General features: G+C 39.4%; 1 protein-coding gene across 2 annotated transcripts in view; it reads left to right on the top strand.

Moving 5' to 3' along the window:
* Positions 1–16,846, top strand: part of SLIT3 (slit guidance ligand 3) — a 798,441-nt gene that overhangs the window by 489,971 nt on the left and 291,624 nt on the right. Inside the window, exon 1 of one of the 2 annotated variants that reach the window (XM_043553076.1) lies at positions 6,102–6,191. The exons of the other annotated variant lie outside the window; for it this stretch is intronic. Within the exon in view, the coding sequence (XP_043409011.1) occupies positions 6,175–6,191 (17 nt within the window). The 5' untranslated portion in view covers positions 6,102–6,174. Of the gene's footprint in view, positions 1–6,101; positions 6,192–16,846 lie in introns of those variants that run through there. 2 annotated transcript variants of the gene reach the window in all.

Raw genomic sequence — 16,846 nt, 5'->3', positions numbered from 1 at the left:
TATTTCAACATTCAGAATTTCATCTTCATTCCTGTGGGACATCCTTTCAACAGGAATGAATGTCAGGGTGCGTTCAATACGTCCAGCCAAACTGGACAAGAGAATGTGAGTACTAGCTGGGTGTTTGCGCTATCCCCATCAGCAGTGAAATGCTTAAAATCTTGGGATTTTTGAGGAGCTAGTTACTTGAAATAGCTTTGAAAGTTGGAGCTTGAAAACTTTCTGGATGTTGCAGATTTCACAATACAGAAAGGAACAAAAAGACCTCCGCGTATTTGTTCACTTCAGTACACATTACCAAGAGTTTTCCCATAGAAAAGTGTGGTAAGAGTATCATTTCAAACACATTCTGTTCTCACTGTGCAGTGCTAATAATGCAGTTTTCTTCTTGGTATGTTGTTAATAGTGTTAATTACTGTTATAATTATTCATTCATCTTATGCCTCTCATACTGGGTTTTGAGGCTTTCCAAGCTATGGACAAAAGCTTCCAATCCTTTTGCCACGAATAGTCCTACTTGTGTGAATAATCTTGTTTAAATTAATGGATAACAAACTATGTAAAGAGGCATTCAGCATTAAAAGTCATTTAGGGTGGAATGCATCCACAGTGCACTCTCAAAGGTTGAAAAAACCGCAACCTAGCAGCCAGATTTCTAGAGCAAACCTAAATCATGCCTGAAATTCTAATACGTGAATTGAGCACCAAAGACTAAGCTCAGAACCTCAGTTCTATTCATTAGCTTGTAAGTGTCTGAAAAGTAGGTGTTGATCTGAAAAAGAAATTACGAAAAATATTTTCCAGGTCCCAGTGCTCAAACCTAGCGAAAAGTGCTTGGGACTATCAAAAACTTTAAATAAATGAATAAATAAACATAATTTGAAAATGAAAATTCAAAAAGGGGTACTGGAGTTCAAACTTTTCTTCTTTCTGACTCAGATTATTAACTGGAACCTGGTATCTCAAAACATATTCATTATGCAGACTATGAAATACGGGTTTCAGAGTAACAGCCGTGTTAGTCTGTATTCGCAAAAAGAAAAGGAGTACTTGTGGCACCTTAGAGACTAACCAATTTATTTGAGCATAGGCTTTCGTGAGCTACAGCTCACAAGTGCACTGTAGCTCACAAAAGCTTATCCTCAAATAAATTAGTTAGTCTCTAAGGTGCCACAAGTACTCCTTCTCTTTTTATGAAATACGGAGCTCTCAATATGATGCAAATAATGCACTTGGCTTTTTAAAATTTGCTTTAGATGGAAGCTTGTATTCTGGAGAACTCATCAGAGTCTGTGAGAACAGTTTAAATTTGGATAGTGTGGTACCCTTGAACTATGCGCAAAACACCCATTGACCAGCAACAAAACTTTCACAAGCAGAATGGGGATATTATTGTGGTGTTTTAGTCAGACTTTCTACTTCAATCCATTTTTGTTGCCACAGATTATGTTGAGAATTCAACAGCTTTACCTTGAGTTACAAGTTACCATTGGTAATATTCCAACATGTAAAATAACACAGTATTCCACAATAACCTGGTAAATAACTTGTGCCTCTTCTGACAGTGAACTCTCAGATGTATGATTATAATACACAGTGAATGCTTTTTCAGATGAACAAACTTGAAACATTTTTGTGAGCATGAAACAGGGTCTTCAGATATAGCATAACTTAATTTTTCTTCCAATTTTCTTCTGTTTACGGTCTTGCTGCCTATAATTATACACACGCATACATATAGATATATAAAATTATACACACAGAGAGCCAGTTTTACTTATTTTCAAAATGCTTTGCCAGGTATGTCTCAACATTTTATTTGCTTCAACTATCATGAGAGCAGGGCGTTAAAGTCATGACATAATTCTAAATATATGAGATGTCATCGCTTAATGAAAGCCTGAAAATGTCACGAGAATGATTTCTTGCTCTATTTTTCTGCAAATTATCATCAGTTCTGGCAATCAAGATTAAATTTGAACTGTGTGAGGTGCATTCTTAACTGCTACAGTGCAATCAGAATATTGCAGTGGGAACTAGATTTCACAATAAATTGTGTGTATAACACTTGTTTTAGTCATTCATGCTTGTGTGCAGTTGAATTAAAATAACAAATAAGTGGAAAATAATACAGTTGGGCTCATAATGAATTTGGGTTAAAAATCTGTTAAACTTCTTCACTAGTAATTGTACACATAAGACACGTGATGAAAACAAAAATTCAAAAGGGGTTACTAGTGGCAAGGTGTGGGTAATCAGAGTGTATGGTTTAATTCCGTTGCGTGTAATCCAAAATAATTTGGAATACCAGCTATGCCTTTTCTAACAGTATCACCAGACTTCTCCCCCCACACCCCACCCGAGTTATGACAGGAAGTTAGTCTCACAAGACAGCCAGAGATGAAACAAATGTAGACTTGGCTGTGGCGAAGTAACACTGCCCCAGTGTATAGAGGTATCACTGCACAGATGGCTAGTTCCTCTTTTCTCTACTTCATTAGCTTTCTGGAACTACTCCAGTGATAAGCATTATGAGAATGCCCAGTAACTGTCCTTGCCCCATCAGTTTCTGTCTCATTGTATCAAAGGGGTAGCCGTGTTAGTCTGGATCTGTAGAAGAGGCAAAGAGTCCTGTGGCACCTTATAGACTAACAGACATATTGGAGCATAAGCTTTCGTGGGTGAATACCCACTTCGTCAGATGCATGTCTCATTGTAGATCTCCACAGTGAAGGAGGGAGCAATGTTCCCAAAGAGCATGGCTGCTGTCGCACTTTCCACTATAGGAATCAAATTGGAGATAAGAGGAACAGAAAATCTGTGCCCTAGAGGACTTTCTCTCAAGTCCTGGGAACTTTCTGAAATATACTGAAACCCTGATGTATGCGATTAGCATGTTTTGTCATTTGGAAATGAAGAATTCCGCACCAGGAGGGCAGGCTGGGGGGGTGGGGTGGTGGAATGCTTTAATGTTTAATAAGGAATTTTTTTATTTGCTGAAACTTTTCAGTGAGACATCTATTGTCATTGCTAACAATATGGAAATGAAATGTGAGAGATCCTCTGTTGTATAACATATTTAAAAAATCTAAGGTTGGAAGTATAGTGTATGGTGAAAGGAACAGTATCCAGATGGCGCCAAGGTAACAGGTTTTATATCAAGACCAGCAGAAACAAAATAAGAGGGGGGAAGAGAGGCTCTCTGTAAGAGTCGTTGATACCTGTTACGGCCTTAATGGTAGTTGCTTTATGGATGGGTTCAGTATATTCACATAAGTACTTTAATTAGTAATTTTGTTAGTCCTCTTAGTATTAGTATTCTAGCCATGTCCATGAAAAAGCAATATTGATGCCTAACTATATCCTATATCTACAGAAGATGGATTTGACTTACTGAAGTATATTTGAATGCTTTGCTCATTTCCCACCTACCCCCACTATCATGGTGTTTTTATCGCCTTTAAACTCATAACACCCAGGAGCCCTTAGGGATGAAGAACTCATCGAGATAACAGCAGTGCCCATTTGGAACTATTATATTCATGAATCAAGAACAAAATACATTTCTGAGAGGGACTTGTTTTTATGATCTGTCAGGGACTTCTGCCAGACTCTCTTGATATTAGTTGTTTCATTTGCAGGCACTGTTCATCTTGTGACTACTTTGCTACTCCTTCCTCCCCTCTGTCTGATACAGTATTTTCATCAGTTGTACAGGAAACATAAGGCAAGCTTTTAATTTTGACTGTCAATCTTGATGTAAGTGCCCAATTCATCACTGAAGACACCCAGCTGTGTGTATCTCACTCATTTGAATTGGACCATGCAGTTCAACATATTATTTTCGTAGCTCACGAAAGCTTATGCTTTAATAAATTTATTAGTCTCGAAGGTGCCACAAGTACTCCTTTTCTTCTTACGGATACAGACTAACACGGCTGCTACTCTGAAACCTGTCATTAGTGGAGGGAGTGGATCTGCTGTGAGTTACCAGGACTCCCAGCTATGACTCCCAGCTGTTGTTGGATGATCATATCACAGCAGTAACCCAGTCAGTTGTTTACCATCTGCCTGGCCAACAGGTTGCAACTTCTCTGTTCTGTTGCAGACCTTGCTACTGTTGTTCAAGACTTTGTCACCTCAAGATTAGATTGTTGCAACATCTGTGGGGCACGTGGCTGGGAGTGCATTACTCCGCTGTTCTGAGATCAATGCTGGTTTCCTATCAGTTTCCAGATGCTGTTTAAGGTGTTGGTCATGACCTATAAAGTTCTAAATGCCCTGGAATCTGCTTTTTGTCATTCTCCTTCTGCCACACTGCCACAGCTGCGGACAGTACAAGCGCTTGCTCTGGATCCCAGTCATTATAAGAGAGAGAGTGCTGCTGGCACCTGTATGAGGGCTCTGGGACTAAAGCACTCGTTCACCCATTTTGTCCGTAATAACCCTGATTCTTCTCAAATTAGACTCTCTTGAGTTTAAATTTTGAATATGGTAGAAAAGAATGTATCTAGGATGCTCCCTGTAGCAGAGTTGTGGGTCCAGTGCTCCATCTACCTTGCCAAATATTTAACTTTAACATGTAGCTGCTGAGATCCCGAACTCTGCATAATGTTTGACATTAAAGCTTCCAAAAATTTACAGATAGGCCAATAATTTTGCATCTCCAGCCAATTGGTGATTGAAATGGTAGCACATAGACATTTAAGAAATTAATTTGTAGGTAGAAATTGTGCTTGCAAATCAGGTACATTTGTGTCTGAATTCATTTGTGCCTGAAAAAGGCCTCTCCAATTAATTGATCGGCACAAAATTGCAAGTGCAGAATTCTAGGCTGCTTTTGATCTAAAAGACAGCAGTCCCAGATTTTTCTGTTTAATTTTGTACTTGTATTTATGCATGTAGCATAAATAAATCTAAAAATATATTTCTATAATATATATACACATCCACACAAAAAATTGAGAGGAAAAACTGAGGATTTTTTAATGAGACAATCACACATATGTTATGACAGGATACAGAAAGGAAAATGCTCAATTCTTTAATTAGCATGTGCTGTTTTGTTTATTAAAAGAAAGAAAGGTGAAAGAGGATTTGTTAAGGATGAAAGCATGACCCTTAATTTTAAAATAACATTATCACAAACTTAATTTTGGTAGAACACTTTTTTTGTAATTTTCAGCCTTAATAAAGGAAGGAAATACATCAAAATATGAGAATATTATTAATTTTACATAAATTGGAGGAGTTTAAATTATTGGGTGAATTATTGTTAAACATATGTTCAGTATGTACTAATATTGGACAAATGTTTATGTTGAGGTTCTTTAAATACCATTGACTTTAAGCTTTTGTTGGATCTCACACAGACCCTAGCTATATTGCTCTTGCGTATTTCCATTCCTTGCTTTTAGAGAGCTCGGAGTGTAGATTTGGACAATTGCTAATCTGTCCCATAGGATTTACTAAGTGAGGTTCTGCAAGGCTTTTTTATTTCATATGAGGCACTGAGGGAGATAGCAGAACATTTTGAGCTGCAGCGCCAATAGTATTCAGCAAATATGCATCTCTGTCTCATTTTCATCAAAGCAAGATGGTACATTGTGTCTGCAGTTTCCTAGTGCCTGGCAAAGGTTGGGATTTGGACTGAGTTTGAGGTATCTTGCTCTAATCCAAACAAGATAGAGGTGAGGCTGATGGGTTGGTGGAAAGCTCTAGAGAGTACAGAGGAAGGATTTCTGCACTTATTAATGAAAAGGTCTACCTGCCCTTTGTCTAGAGATGCATAGTTTGGAGGTGCTTTCACACCCTCTACTTCTGGAATCTTGGCTGGTGTCAGTCACCAAAAGTGCCTTCCTCCATTTTTGTGTAGTGAGGGTGATTGTGACCATCTGTCTCAGAGTTGGACTTGGCCACAGTAATCCATGGATTACCGCAATGCAGCAGACATAAGACTATCCTTGAAGCCCAGTCACAAGCTCCAGTTGGTGCAGAATGAGGTTGTCAGTCTACTGGGCGGAGTCACCAGCAGGGAGTTTATTTCAGCAATTCTCCAACGGCACAGGCAGCCTATTGGCTCTTGGATATAGTTCAAGATCGGTTGATCTATAAAATCCTATAAGGCTTGGATCCATTTTATCTCAGAACCAACCTTTCTCCCCATCTACTGTGATGGCATTTGAAATCAGGTGAGGTGCTTGAGCTAATACTTGCTACATTTCAACATTGAGATGCAAAGCATCCAAAATGGAATTAGTACCCTGTTGTGAGTGTGTATAGCTATTAGAGCTGAGCAAATAATTTACAATGAATAGTTGACTCAATTTATTTAGCTTCTTTTCATGTTTGCAGAATATTCACGATCAGGTGACTGCTTCATATTTATTCAGACTTTTATTTTGTTTTGCAAGTTTTTACTTTGTGAACTGAATATGAGTAGAACACTATGAGTATTCAGAGTAGCAGCCGTGTTAGTCTGTATTCGCAAAAAGAAAAGGAGTACTTGTGGCACCTTAGAGACTAACCAATTTATTTGAGCATAAGCTTTCGTGACCTACATCCGATGAAGTGAGCTGTAGCTCACAAAAGCTTATGCTCAAATAAATTGGTTAGTCTCTAAGGTGCCACAAGTACTCCTGTTCTTTTTGTGAGTATTCAGTATTTAAGGTGTGTTGGTTTCTTTGCGCGTAGCACGTGGTAGTGAATTAACTAACTTGTGTAATCATTTAGGGACTTGAAGAAGCCTCCTGGCTCTGACAATTGGGCAAGCAGCACCTTAGGTAAATTTAGTCAGGACAAGGTGATATTTTTTAGCATATTTTTTAACGTTTTACTTTCTAAGTTAGACAGGTTTTGCCTGAAACATCATTACTACAAAAATAGTCCATTTTTAGTTTAGTATCTAAGTGCAGACATCTTTGTACTTTCACCCAAAAGAATGTGTGTGTCACAAATAGTTGCCTTTGTGCCTGGGTTTGGCAAAGGTCTGTTATTCAGTTTCCCATGCTATATAAATGATAACTTTTTCAGTGTGAATGTTTGAACATGCAAGTTCTAAATTTCCAGTTTATGTGTGAGACACATGCCCCATACGTTAGGGTGTATTTAAATAGCATACATAACAACCTTAATTTACAACTCATGTAACTTCACCATGAGGGCTATACATACACCTTTACAACCTAAAATTTTAACAAAGGGCTACCTGAGAAATGTTCTGTCTTACTTGGCAATACATGTGGTGTTCACTGGGTATAAAATACGTTTCCTTTCCTCTCTCAAGTCCCTTCAAAAAAATCAGTGTCATTTTTTTTGCTCCCCATTTCATATCCCTCCATGATTTCACTGTTTGGTTCTTCATGTCCCCCTTGTCTATTGTGGGGGGTGCAGATCATAGCAGTTAGTTGGGGAAAGCCAGTATTCTGTCACTAGCGTGGAGGGTCAGGTGGGAGTGGGGCTCTAGACTTCCTCCCAAACCTCCTCTTCCAAACTCTGGGATGAGGCTGGATAGGAAAAGAATGGTGTGGTGAAGAGATGGGCTGCAGCCGTATAACTCAGTGGAATACTATCTTGGCCTCACCTCCTACTCATTGTTATCCTTATGTTTTTGGAGTAGCTGGTAATGTGGTGTATAGAGTTTGATAGTTTGTCCCTCTGCGCTCCTAGTGGCCTAAGTGGGGCATGCAGGCTACCTCAGTAACAGCAGACAATGCCGCATTGCGGCAACTAGCAGCAGCTGGTGCAGGGCGAACCTTGGAGAGGGGGAACATTTTAACAAGTAGACACAATCACAGCATTTTTGAGTGAGTATACAAGACAAGTTTTGCTATCCCTCTCTATACCTGAAAAGGCAGACAATTTGTGTCTACTATAATCACACTATCATGCGTGGGGCTGACCTGAGGATTTTGGGGAGGTGTTTTATTGGGAGATTCCCCACCACTCAACTGACTTGTTTTGCCAAAACAATTGTGTGCGCATCAATGGAGAAGTCTTACAGAATAGCATAGGAAATAACTTTTCCATACTGTATGTTTTTTGTTTTTGTTTTAAACATCCTCTAGGGTGGGGCAAAATAAAATAAAAATATCTGGAAGCATGAAAACATTCTTCTGAATTAAATTAGAAAATTATCATGGTTATCATTTAGAATTTCTGTTTGTATAACCTGACTGAATAGATAGTCCCAATAGATTTTATACTGCAGGACTTCTTTATTTGGGAGCTGTGGCATGTGGATCATTGGATTCCCCCAGCATCTCGCTGCAGAAGTGGAGTCCAGCTGCTTGTTCCTTTCAATCCTAGCAGTTGGATTGCATTTCTTTGAACTGGTTTACATTTTTACCGTTTTCTCTGCTATAGAAAGGCGTATAAATAACTCTTTAAAATGGAAGCTGAGTTTCTGTTTTACATAGCCAAGAGGCTGTGGCTCTGAACTAAGCATTCACATGAGTCCCATTCAGTTCCTCTCTTCTTTCTGGTCTTCCTTGTGGATATGTATTCAGGTATGCTTTACATGAATTATGCATATAGGGCCTGATCCAGCTTCCATTAACGTCAGTGGGAGCTAAATCAGTCCCATAAACTGTAATATATAATGAACGGTAATGTACAGTGGGCACTGCTGAAAGCTCACCATTTGGTAAATTCTGTTTTGTTTTGTTTTACAGGTGATCACTGTGTTACATAAAACATGATCTACAAAATAATTATTGATAAGTGCATATTCTTGATCAAGTCTGGGATTTTTAAAGGCGCCTACAGGACTGAGATGGCCACATCCCATTGAAACTTAATGAAAGTTCAGTGCCTAACTCCCCTGAGCTCCTTTGAAAATCCTTGCCCAAATCAATAGACTGCAAGGGACTAATTCAGGGACCATTAAAGTCGGTGGAAAGTCAGTCATTGACTTTAGTGGGCATCGGATTGGGTGCAGTGATGGTAATTGTACTCACTGGTTCAGATTTGTTTTAGGCAAGAATTAAACCATATGATTTTTTTAACTACTTTTTCGCACCACTACAGGAAGGAGAAGTTATTTTCAACCAATGTGATATCATTAACATAATACAAAAATCACTTTAAAACTTTATAGTCGGCAAATAGGTGTGGTTGAGTTCTGCATTCAGTAGAATAAATCTGTGTTTTTGTGTGGAGGTTTGTGTTGGAGTTATAAACTCACTCACCAAAATTTTGAATGTAGAAATTTAGTGGTAATATATGATCAACCTAAAGTGCATTTGTATGGCTGAGCTGCAAATACTTGGAAATTAGATGTCAAAATGCAAACATCCATGCCACTATAACTGTTATATCATGAAAAACTTCTATAATAAAGCTTACTCAGTGATTGTGGGCCTGGTTGTCTTTCCCCTTGTCAGAATAATTTACACGAAATTATTAAACTACTGAGGCTTGGATCCATAACATAATCTCTCTCAGCATGCTGCACTGAAATACTTAAACATTTTACGCAAACCTTTAATTCATAAAGTCTCCCCTTTTTTAAAAGGTAAGTAAAACCAGTCTCCGTTGTGCTGTTATTGAATATACTACAATAATTTGTTGGAACACACTTTATTTAAAAATGAAACAGCCTGTGGCAAAATTGCTGGCACTACTATGATGGGTCTTGCGCTTTCTCTTCTTGGGTGGGGGTTCAGGGCACCATTTCTTGCCCCTGAACTGGGGTATTAACTGCCCTACTAGTGTCCTAGAGGAGGGGAGTGGAGAGGGAGGGACCCAGGCCCGCCCTCTACTCCAGGTCCCAGCCCAGGGGCCCTAGGGATAGCAGTAAACCACTAGAACTAGCGGTTTCTTCCCCTGGGCTACTTTCCTCCCCGGCCCTTCAGCTTGTGGGGCTTCCTGCTCTCCCTCTGCACAAACCAGGTGTCCCTTTCCTAGGGTCTTGGTCTTCTTGGCCCACCACAGCACTTCTCCAGACTCTCCTCTGCTTCCCTCCAAACTGCTCTCTGCTCCAACACCAATCCACTCTGCTTCAACTCCTCCTCTTGTCTGATTGAAGCAGGGGGGTTTTATCATGTGACTGGCTTCAAATGCTTTAATTGGCTTCAGGTGCTTTAATTAATTTATAGCAAACTTTCTTCCCTCTACAGGGAATAAGGCTCCCTTCTAACACTCTCCTGCTGCCTTTTGGCCATGCTGCATCACAGCCAAAAAACATAACAAAACAAGTGAACAATATTCACCCCAAACAAATAACCAAAAAAGTTTTTAGTTTGCCTTTGCAATGATCCTTTTACAACTGGATTTTCTGTTTAGATGAAGTTGCACTTTCTGTCTATGAGAGCAAGCAGATGTGATGTGTAGAAGCTCGCAAAGATAAGACCAGCATTTCTGCAGATCTTTGGGTACAGGTATTAGGGAAGAATGCAATATTGACTGATTGCAACAGTATGGAGGGGAAAGCACAGAGCTGCTTTCACTCAGTGAGAGAGGCTTTATGGAGTACTTCGTAGTGTACCATGAAGTTGCTGCTGAGGAAACTAGCAATGAATGGCATTGAGCATTCTAGACAGAATAGTGGAGTACTCTAAAGAGGTGGTACTCTTGTTTTCATAGTGAAATTAAAAGTGGGATACATACCTAAGGCACTTGCTTTTACAGATGTAATGACTTGGAATTAGTTGCACAGCTCCTAATAGGCCCATTCTGGAATCACAACTTGAAAGCAGCTTTGACTTTAAATAGAGGATATCATACCGATGAAATGGATGTAAAAAATAACCCAGCGTGAACGCCATAGTTCAGCACCATTGGTGATTTTTGTTTAAAAGAGGCCCATGATTGAATACGTGCTTGAATTAACAATATCCCCTAGAACGAGAATGATTTAGTCCCTTAAGCCTTGTCTTCACTTGTCTTTTTCTCCCAACAGTATATACCATTGCTACCACCAGTTGAGCTCCATCGGTACTGGCACTAGTGTGAGCATGGTGACAGTGGCCTTCAGTATTTTTATCATCATGTTGTTTGGTGGCAAGGGTTAGACAACAGAGTAGTAAAAATGTCAGTGGCTGTGAAGCCTTGTCTACACCAGCACTTTTGCCATCGGTCCCACGGATGAAGCTGAATCAGGAGACTAATGTAGCCTCAGCCTTATAAAAGTGAATCACATTCAGGAATGAAACACAGATGAATTCAAACTGGAACAGGTACAGAGAAGGGCTACTAGGATGATCCGAGGAATGGAAAAGCTGTCTTCTGAAAGGAGACTCAAAGAGCTTGGCTTGTTTAGCCTAACCAAAAGAAGGCTGAGGGGAGATATGATTGCTCTCAATAAATATATCAGAGGGATAAATACCGGGAAGGGAGAGGAATTATTTAAGCTCAGTACTAATGTGGACGCAAGAACAAATGGATATAAACTGGCCATCAGGAAGTTTAGACTTGAAATTAGACGAAGGTTTATAACCATCAGAGGAGTGAAGTTCTGGAACAGCCTTCCAAAGGGCGCAGTGGGGGCAAAAGACATATCTGGCTTCAAGACTAAGATTGATAAGTTTATGGAGGAGATGGTATGATGGGATAGCCTAATTGTGGCAATTAATTGATCTTTGACTATTAGCGGTAAATATGCCCAATGGCCTGTGATGGGGTGTTAGATGGGGTGGGATCTGAGTTACTACAGAGAATTCTTTCCTGGGTGTCTGGCTGGTGAGTCTTGCCCACATGCTCAGGGTTTAGCTGATCGCCAAATTTGGGGTCAGGAAGGAATTTTCCTCCAGGGCAGATTGGTAGAGGCCCTGGGGGGGTTTCGTCTTCCTCTGCAACGTGGGGCATGGGTCACTTGCTGGAGGATTCTCTGCACCTTGAAGTCTTTAAACCATGATTTGAGGACTTCAATAGCTCAGACATAGGTTAGGGGTTTGTTATAGGAGTGGGTGGATGAGATTCTGTGGCCTGCATTGTGCAGGGGATCAGATTAGATGATTATAATGGTCCCTTCTGACCTTAAAGTCTATGATTCTGTAGATCGAATGGGGATTGATATCTAATGGTTAAAGAAGAGAACTGGGAAACGGGACTCCTACGATCTTTCCCTGGTTCTTTTGCTGTCATGCTGTGTTGACCTTCAACAAGCCACGTAGGGCCTCAATTTGGTAGAAAACTCTCACGTATGTGGTTAAATCCATCCCTGTTCAGAGCAGCACTTCATATATTTAAATCCCATTTACTTTAATCAGAGCAAGACGAGACTCTTAATCTTTCCATGCCTCAGTTTCCCATATGTAAAATAGTTGTAAAATCCATTTTCTTGGAGTGTCATGGTCTTATCATTTACTTGTATGTTCAGGTCCTTCGATGAAAGACAAGCCTATTATGTGCATAAGGAGCCATCAATAATTTAAGATATCTACTTTTAACCAATTATTTTAGCTCCCATTCTTGTCTTAGTTGCTTGAGTGAGAGTGACTTTATTTCTGAAGGAGAATGGTCTATAAAATAACTGCACTTCTACTACTCTTACCCCAAATTAAAAAAAAAAATTCGGTGGGACACGCAAATTGAACGCTTTCAGTGGAGTTGCACTGCCTTTGGATGTAGCATTGTATTGAAAGACTAAAGGTGTTTGGCAATGGGGAAAGCAAATGATTTAAGGTGGAAGATGGGAAAATGTCATCACTGAAATACTTTTGCAACAAGAGGCAACTAGGTTGCCTATTCAGCAATCATCTTTTTCTTTGAATGAGAATTACTCCAGGCATCATATGCTTAGGTCTGAAATGGAGAGAGGTATTGTGCTGAAGTCCCTCTTCAGGGATAGAAAGGTTTAGGACCGTAGGACTGGAAGGGACCTTTTGGGTCATCAAGTCCAGTCCCCTGCTTCTGCAGACAACCCCATCATATAATCCCATTCAGAAATGCATCAAATTCCATCCTAAAACTAATTAGGTTGTTTGCCCCCAACCTAACTAGGGCCAGGTTTTGCCCCCAACCTAATTCCACTCCTGTGGAAAGGCTGTACCAGAGCCTCACTTCTCTGTTGATTAGAAACTGTCTTCTAATTTCCACCATAAATTTATTAGTGGCCAGTTTGTACCCACTTGGTTGTATACTAAAAACAAAAGTAAAAATATAATAAACACAATACAAATAGTTAGTAAATATAATGATCTGAGATCGTGAACTGTGTTGAAGGAGCACTGAGTCTTACATGTTACCTTTTCTACCACAGGCTTTGCAGTATTGATGGTCATTTTGTCCCTGTGCCTCGAGACCTGAACTTCATTTGTAATGACTGTGCCTAGGATTTAGGTATCTCAGTGATGATCAACTAGCTCATTTGGGTTGAGAGCTCTGTTGGTTGCAAAGCCAGGAACTGGCATTTACATAGTCTTAAATCAAACATCTTGCAGTATCCTGTAGCAGAGTTTTTTGTTTCTCTATATTGATAGGCAAGTATGCTTTTCCAGCCCATTCCATCTCCTGTGCTAGACATTATCACATACTAAATGAAAATATTTTATATTGGAGCTGGAAGAAGGCCTTTCTCATAGTACAAAAATATACAGTTAGGGATTAAATTGGCACTGTATAGAGGATGATCGCTTACTTTCTTGTACTTTAAAGCTCTTTCTTCTAAGTTCAAAAGTTTAAGAATTTTAAATTATGTTTTAGTAGCTCTTTATGGACTCTGCAAAGAATGATCCATCTTGAGCTGTCACTACTGTCCCTTACTTACAGCTTCATCTGTGTGCACCAAAAATGGAAATACTATTTCTTTGTAAATTTGCACTTTATGGCTAATATGAAAATGACGGCCTGGATTGCAAGAGATCTCCTATGTTAAGAAATCACTCTAAAACATGGCAACAATCACCAAGGAAAACTAAGTTCTGTTAAAGAAGATGAAGGAATGTATAAAAATAATTTCTATTAATAATATTGTTATTGTAGCACCCACAGTATGTTAGGTAGTTTAGAGCAAGCACATGATCTGTGCTTTGACGGGCTTATGATCTAATTGTTTGCATATATATAATATACATGAAAGAAAAAAAGCAAGCCCTGTTCAAAAGACTAGACAATAATTCTTGTAAATTCATTGCTGAAAACATTGTTTGCTCCAAAAAGAAAAGGAGTACTTGTGGCACTTTAGAGACTAACACATTTATTTGAGTATAAGCTTTCGTGAGCTACAGCTCAGTTCATCGGATGTAGCTCACGAAAGCTTATGCTCAAATAAATTTGTTAGTCTCTAAGGTGCCACAGGTACTTCTTTTCTTTTTGTGGATACAGACTAACAGGCTGCTACTCTGAAACCATTGTTTGCTCAGTATATTAAATGAAAAAATCAAATGGAAAACCAACCTACAAACTCTCAGGAATTTCAGTTAACCAGCTGAAATAGAACATAATTCTCCAGAAAACCCCCGACAGCCGAGACTTGGTTAGGGATTATCATCACTGAAAAGTTAAATCAAGCTGTAACTTGAGCCCTGTCGTCACACACAACCTTTTAGTTAGCATGTGGAGAAGCTTTTTACTTGCGTTGGCTGACCAGTCAGGGGATCCAGGCTGAAGTTTGAGATAGCACAACTCAGCTGCTAACAAGACCACTCTGCATTATGGACTCAGGCTAGTACCACTCAAGTCCTCTAATGCCTTCCCACGATTCCTCCCGTGCCCAGAAAGGACTGACAAATTCTCCCACAGTTCATTGGGAAAGAATTCGCAGAGTGGCTCAGCTTACTGTAATGCAAAGAACTCTGGGATATGCCCCTAGACGTCTTAGTGCCACACATGAGTGAGTGCAGCACCAGTGTAGGCGCTCTTACACGAGTAAGGCTAATTTGAGTGAAAAAAGTTGAGTGTAGATAACTTGTATTAACCTGTGGCGAAGATCTACTTTTAGAAGCCTATTCCTTTTATTCATTTCTCCTTTGTTTCGTTTTATTTTTCCCCATATTTGGGAGGGCATAGATCATGAGAAACCTAAATATCATGTCAAAAGTATAAATCTGCAATAATCAGAAAAATACATTCAGTGCGTGAAGTGTGTGAGTACGTGCACGTATGCACACACATTGGACACACAAAAACAGTATGGTAAAAGAGTATTATTATGGCTGCAAAGTCATGCCTGCCAAAGTTAGCCCCCTAGTGCATATCCATTATGATGGTCTTTATTTACATGATAACATACTATTTTTTCCACTGGACCCCTGCCTCATTCAGAGCAATTTAGCATTTCAGAGAAAAGGTTGCCAGAATTTTTTAACATGGGACAAAGCAGTGTATTTTTCCCTAGCCTTATTCTTGGAAATAGCTGCACTGGTGGCTGAAAAAATGCAGACTGAGGCAGACACCCAGCATGGAAAATTTCAGTTCAAATGCTAAGTTTGGAAAAGATATAAAGCAATTGAAAACAGGGTATTATAGAGGGAAGTGTCAGGCAACCTTAATAATAGGTGGTGCTACCAGCTCTGCAGAGCATATACACGTGTTAATCACATGAAGCTTATTCACTCAGACGTTTCCAAAAAAGGACATTTTCTCTTTCCTGTTCCCTTTGGCTTGTTTAAATTTCCACTGCCAGACACCTGAGATAACAATAGAAGACCCTCTCATATCTTTGATAACACATTTGAAAAAAGAAAACAATCACCTAGGATTAATGGTGAATCTGTTTATTAAGATAAAAGCAGAATAGAAACCAAATTGGCAACTGATTGTTTTTATTTCTGTGGATTTTACATGACACCTGGAGACCATTTAAAATGTTAGTTGGCTGTGTTAACCTTGTGTTTAAAAATAGCATTTGTATGGTGCCAAAGCACTTTAGAGTTGGGTACAAATATTGAGACAAAAACCCAGCTGTTGTTGCTTTTGCTGCTAATTTGAGGTGTCAGATTACAGCTCAACTGCTATACGTCAGTGAATAAGGCCCCTTGTGAGATCATTATGTTTTCTAACAGTTGAGAGTAATGGATTAATCAGTGCAGCATCAGTTACTTTCATTATATGCCCACACAGTGGTTATGGGCTTTAATTTAAATGCTCTGTGAGGAGATCAAGAAACTGCATATAGGAAGCACCCAGAATTGGAAAAGAAAAAAAAAATTGAAAGCAACCCCTGGGAGCACTGGGTCTTCCTTTGCTTGACCACTTAGAAAGTAGAGGGTGAGGTTGTTGAGGTAGCTCACCTCTTTGAGAAATACTATGCATTTTATTTAATGCTGATTTATTTTGACTTATGCTAAATATAACCTTTTTACAACTGATGAAAATATAGCAACTTTCATCCCAGGATCCAAATGTTCTTTACGTGGATTAATTATGCCTGCATACAAAATGGAAGTGCTGAAAGTGTGTTTGAACTACTGAAAACAGATTTATGGCCTGGTTTTCAAAGGGGCTGAACAGTATTAACTCCTGTGAGGTATGTTGGAGCTGTAGGTGCGCAGTGCCCTTACAAATCAGGACAGTAATAAACATCTTTTCAGAATGGAGTTATTTAACCACTGTGGACAAGACCTGGCATGTAGGTAAATGGCTGTGTCTGGTCTACAGTGGCCTAGTAAAACGTGATTAAACCTTGTTATCAGAAACTGATTTTAAACCACAGTTTAAAGCAGTTCTACTTGCAAGATTAAAGTGTCAATGTAGGCAGGGGCCTAAGAGGTAGTGCTGCCATTGATGACCATAACTGTTATTACCAAAGAATGCATTAGTGGCAGAATGATACCTTTGCCCACTGTGTTAAATCTAGTCTTATTAATTTTTGCTTCTCCCCCCTCCCCCCGAAAATGGGCTTTCTTATTAGGGCTGATACTTCAGAAAAGGTAAATCTAATAAACTTTATGGAAATAAAGAGGAA

Source organism: Chelonia mydas, chromosome 8 (assembly GCF_015237465.2).
Source record: "Chelonia mydas isolate rCheMyd1 chromosome 8, rCheMyd1.pri.v2, whole genome shotgun sequence".
NCBI classification, from domain to species: domain Eukaryota; kingdom Metazoa; phylum Chordata; order Testudines; family Cheloniidae; genus Chelonia; species Chelonia mydas.
Note: the sequence above shows the minus strand (reverse complement) of the source record. Positions and strands in the feature narration are given on the sequence as shown.